Raw genomic sequence first — 5,519 nt, 5'->3', positions numbered from 1 at the left:
TTCCAGTCAAGGGCATGTACCTGGGTTGCAGGTCTGATCCCCAACCCTGGTCTGGGTGTGTGTGGGAGGCAACAAATCGATGTATCTCTGTCACATAGATGTTTCTCTTTCTCACTCTCTCCTCTCTCCCCATTCCCTTCCACTCTTTCTAGAATCAATGGAAAAAAATCCTCAATCCTTGGGTAAAAATTTAAAAAATAAAATAAAATAAATTTAATATATAGTTTAATTGTTAATACCACTTTGAGTAAACGTGAACAAATTCTGAGGTTTACTGTACTAGTTTAAGAAATCCATTCTGTGTAGAAATACTGTTATGTTAATTCCTTTAGAGTTTAAAACTTCAGAATTGAATCACTTTAGCCTATTTAAGACTTTTTCCTCTTTATTTTTTCCTCAAGACTTTTAAAACCTTGCATAATATCCTGCAAGAGTATTTTGATATATATCAACAAAATTCTACCCCACTTTCCCCAATAATAAAAACATGTTTTTTTACAGTGTTGCTTTTTAAATTACGTGAAACTAAAGAAAATTGGTTACTGGCTTTAGCATCGTCTTTGGAGAAAAACACCCTCTGCTTGACCAGCTGCTGCCATGCCTTACAGAGGTAGGGTCTGTAGTCCACACTCGTCTCGCTCGGGCGCTTAACGGCAGAGGAAGAACCTTCCGTGGAGTTTGAGGTTTTCTGCATTATACTCTGTGTTGTTGCAAAAAGAACCAAGCGATACTCATTTACAAGTTTCTCTAAGAGCTGAGAACACTTCTTCAGAGTAGACTCCTGTAAGTTAACACTTTCTCCTCCATTGGCTCGGTCTATCCAGTAGAAAGCAGACAAGCTATCCAAAATCAAAAGGCAGAGAGAGGGGTGACTACAAAACATGGCTTCTAGGGAGTAGAGTGTGAGCAGCAACTGGCTGCTACTGCAGCAGTACACCAAGAAAAACCTGCCAAGGCAGTATTTTATTATTTCTTCAGAACTCTGGGGTAGTCTATGCTCAAGAATTGTAACAAGCCGAAGCAGATCAAAGTGGTAATCTGTATCAATAAATAAGACTTCTATTTCCAGTCCACCTGCTGATTGTGGAAGAATGCACCGTGCTGTTAAATGATAAAGCATTTCTGTCTTTCCTGTTCCTTCTGGACCATGAAATTCAAGAATATCACCTGTGTAAAATGTAAAAATCTCAGTCAAAATGCAGCAGCACAGTAAGAGTAGGCTATAAGTGAAAAGTCTGCAAAAATGTTTAAAAAGACATTTGCTGGAACATAAAAGAAAAATCTAAGTCCATTTGCCAAAACGGATCTGTAAAAGCACACACAAATAAATAGGGAAATCGTCATTTGAAAAGCAGAATGACAGCAGTCTATGGGGATCTCCTGAGAACGGGTCTGATACACTCACAGTGAAATGGTGATGTGGAGAGTTAGGAATAAAGTGCCACAGATCCGGGGCCTTTCAAACACTACTGACTACTAAGGTGCACGCTATTTCTGGTAATTGATCTCCCAATATCCATTCTCTCCTTTTCCCTTACATATGAAACCCCAATTGGGGAAGGTAATGTGCCCAACTTAAAAAACGATTTTTCTTAGTCTCCCTTGCAGAGGGATCACCAGGTATCTCAACTGTAGACAGTGAGACGTGCGCAGTCTGCTGGGATTTCTACGTTTCGCTTTCCTGACCCAGCTGCCACTTCTGCTCTTCCGCTCCCTTCTTTGGAGGTGAAGAGCCATCTTGAAAGAGTGAGGAGGGAAGGTGGACCCTCAGGGGCAGACCCTAAGGAGGTGGAGCAGGAAGACAGGAGGCACCCAGGACCAGGTATGCATAGCCTGCCTTGACACCACTTCTGATTGAGGAAAACAAGCCTCTATCTGGTAAGCCACTAGGCTGGACTTCTGTTACATGCAGAGGAAATAATCCCCAACTAGGGTTTCTCAGTGTTATTGGCATTATGGGCAGAGCAATTCTTGACGGTGCAGTCTTACATGGATAGGGTGGTAAGAGCCGCAGCTCTCAGGTCTTCCATGCCAGTAGCATCCGTCCACTGTGTTTTACATTGCCACACTGCCGCAGTCATTCTCTGCTGTGTGAGTCTCACAGGATACTGCTCAGGGAGAATGACACCTGCATTGTGAATTACCCTCCTAGCATTATTAATCAGTCACCTACTCTGAACTTTGAAGCCTGCAATCTCTCTCTATACAGTTCCAATATCTCTTCCACTGAGAAAGTACAAACTAAAACACCTGGAACACGGTCCTGCCTCCACAGCTTCTCAAAATCCACCCAACAGTGGCCTTCCAATTCTTGTTAAACTAAAATTACTGCGATTTGATTTATGGCTGAACCACAGAATTGAAAAGTTTTAAAATGCAGATTCTTAGGCCTTTGCAGATTACAGAGCCTGAAAATCCACTTACTTTATTTCCTGTCATTATTAATAAACCATTAAATGCTGAAACAAATAATGTGTAAGAAATCTAGCAAGTTGTTACCAACCTATAAAGTAGTATAAAACTTCAGCCAATTTCTTCTACAATCTTTCATATAATTTACAATTCAAAATGGAGTGAAACTATGTTTACATTAACAATTGTTCATGGACACTTTTATTAAAAGCTGACATAATGACTATAACTATACTCAACCCAGATGTTCAGTTTACTCTCTGCTACCATATTACTGGGGAGCTAAGCTGCCCCCAAATGAAAGTCTTTTACTAATAATATAGGAGAATGAAGTACATACACAAGATGAAGAAACACTGACACAGAAGCACTATTAATGGTAGTGCAGGAAAGTCAAAAACAGTTTAGCAAGATGAGTCTGAAATGGTTTGCAGGACACAGTGGACTGTGCAGAAACTCGATGGGGAACAGTAGCACCCTGCACCAAATCCTCCTCCCACGCCCAGAAGAGGAGCAGAGAGGCTGATGAGCACTTCACAAATGAAAAGGGACTTCTTCATGGTAGCACCTTGGATCCTAGTAACAACACCGAGGGGGGAATAGCAAATCCCGTCATCTTCCATGATCGCATCTATCGCACTATATAATTTACTTCATTATATTTCTTGTTGGCTACTTTAAGGTTGGGACTTGACTATTCTATCCCCAACACAAACACAGTATCTTTTTCATCAGATGGTTTTCTTCTTAAGAACTTCTTGAGAGACATCTAAAGAATGAAAATATAAGTCCTGGTTGGGGGAGGATTATAGGCCCCACAGTCAATGTTGGAACATGGATTTTGAAAGGAAACAGGTCTGCCAATAAGTCACAGGTGGGACTTGAGGGGTGGCTTTGTTTAGCAGAGCCCAGCAGGTGTGAATGCCCACAACCAAGGCTTGGAACAAGGGACTAACAGCCGACGGAGCAGGAACAGGAACAATGTGCCCAGTGCTAGTCTAGCCCCGCCTGCTGCCCCTGCCCAACAAGAGCCGACACTCAGCTTCTGTCAGGTCTTCAGCCCCTTCTGATTCCTAAGGTGATGGTAGTGACTTAAAAGTTCTGAGACAGACTCAGAAGTACCCACACAAATCAATACATAAGCACAGGGATTTTTCATTTACATAATTCACGTAAATATCCTAACATGAATTTACCTTCCAAGTGGTATGTTGAGATGGATCTCCAAGACTCACAAAATAAAAATGTCCTACAGCCACTAGGACTTAAGATTCAAGACAGTACTAAGATGCTGGACACGGAGGTCTGGGAGAAAGCTACATAGAAATAGAGAACAGCTACAGCGAGAGAAGTCAGATAAAATAGAAATTTCATAGAAAAAACAGGAGGAAAACAGCACAGAGCACAGAAGCTGTCAGGAAAGTGAAGTGGTACTAAGTAATATTAATGAAGCAGGAAAGACCTAAAAGTGAGAAATGGGAGGGGAAGGTAGGGACAGATCACAGACTGGTCCTGGACAGTGGCCTTAAAGCAGTAAAGGTGTAGTTTGCAAAACCACTTTTAATATAAATATTAGTTTATGAACCAAACTTCAAGAATGGAGACACTCAGAAGATGGACTGTCAGGCACTGCAGGGAACATTCATGCTGTTCAAGGAACAGCAAGGAGAAACCAGGGAACCATAAGGAATTACAGAAAGCATACAATGGTTTACGTTCATTGGCAAAGTAAAAGAATTCAACAGTAGTTTCGTGAGGCTGGCGAGTGAAATGAGGATCATTTAAGGTAAGGGAAATGTAACATATTCTGAAGAAAAAGGAAAGGGACTTCACGGGGAGATAAACATACACGATACTGGTCAGAGGGTAACAGTGAGATATGTCTGGATATTTGTGGAATTCTTGGACTAAGAACAAAAAAATGAAAAATTTGCCAAGTATTTTCTTTGAGAAATGGGTGGTGCTTATAACAAATTTCAGCACAACTCGAAAGAGTAAGTCTTTGAGAGAGCTTTCCTACATGGTTTGACAAGGAAAACAACTGACTTAGTAGGTGGATTCCTTAGCTCTGTGGTTTGGCATAAATGAAACTGAAGCAAAGTTTAAGGTTAAGTCCTTGGTTAAGAGGTTATTAGGTATATAAAAATACTCTTCTCCCTTTATAGATTAACTAGAAGCCCAGTGCACGAAATTTGTGCACGGGTAGGGGGGGTAGGGTCCCTAGCGGCTGCAGCCACCGCCACCGGCCCCGCCCCCTGGTCAAATTCCCGGTGGAGGAGACAATTTGCATAGTAGGCTTTTATTATATAGGATAAGCAAAGCAGATAAAAAGGTCATTTATAAAAACTGGAGAAGTAAAATCTGTAAACTTGTAAATTACACATGAATATTACCATTAATGTCCTTGAATTAGGTTCCCTACAAATGTTCAATGATGAACTGAAATCAGTTTCACTGATGTTATAAACATTTACAATCTAGTCATAAGATCAAAAATGATATCCAAACTTTACATTCTATAGAGGGAACATGGGCCTTTCAAGTGTATTTGAAGTCACTAGCTCATATGTTTCCGTGAGCTGCTACCAAAAAAATGCACCCTTGTCCAATGAAAGTACTGGGTATGACAACTGGTAGTAAAAAAACAAACAAACAAAAAAACCTGTACAGTTTGGCACTTGACAAACTAAATCAGAAAATCTGGATGGTTTGGCCTTGCTAGCTACTCTCACAAATAGAATGCTGTAAGGGGTTTGGGTAACAGATTGTCAGAGTGAGTTTATGAATCTAAACATCCTTCAAAATGAGGAAAAGAAAAAAGCCTAAAAATACATCATCTTGGGACCAACCTACTAATTGTATAACGAATATGTTGAATTTGCAGATTACAATCATCATAGTAATAAAGAGGTCATTATTATCCGAAAAAGCATTAAAAATATGGTTAGTCATAGCCTGTTTGGCTCAGTGGATAGAGCATCGGCCTGTGGACCAAAGGGTCTCGGGTTCAATTCTGGTCAACATACCTTGGTTGCAGGCTCCTCCCCAGCCCTGGCCCTGGTCAGGGCTTGTGCAGGAGACAACCAATTGATATGTTTCTCTCACAT

At 40.8% G+C, this 5,519-nt stretch overlaps 1 protein-coding gene across 1 annotated transcript in view; it reads right to left on the bottom strand.

The window, feature by feature from the left end:
* Window positions 1–191: 191 nt before the first annotated feature.
* Window positions 192–5,519, bottom strand: part of XRCC2 (X-ray repair complementing defective repair in Chinese hamster cells 2) — a 35,762-nt gene continuing 30,434 nt past the window's right edge. Inside the window, exon 3 of the mRNA XM_005880063.2 lies at window positions 192–1,167. Coding sequence (XP_005880125.1) covers window positions 449–1,167 — 719 coding nt within the window. The 3' untranslated portion in view covers window positions 192–448. The remainder of the gene's footprint in view (window positions 1,168–5,519) is intronic.

The sequence above is a fragment of the Myotis brandtii genome, unplaced genomic scaffold (genome assembly GCF_000412655.1).
Source record: "Myotis brandtii unplaced genomic scaffold, ASM41265v1 scaffold624, whole genome shotgun sequence".
In the NCBI taxonomy this organism is placed as follows: Eukaryota; Metazoa; Chordata; class Mammalia; order Chiroptera; family Vespertilionidae; genus Myotis; species Myotis brandtii.
This window is presented reverse-complemented; position numbering and strand designations above follow the sequence as displayed.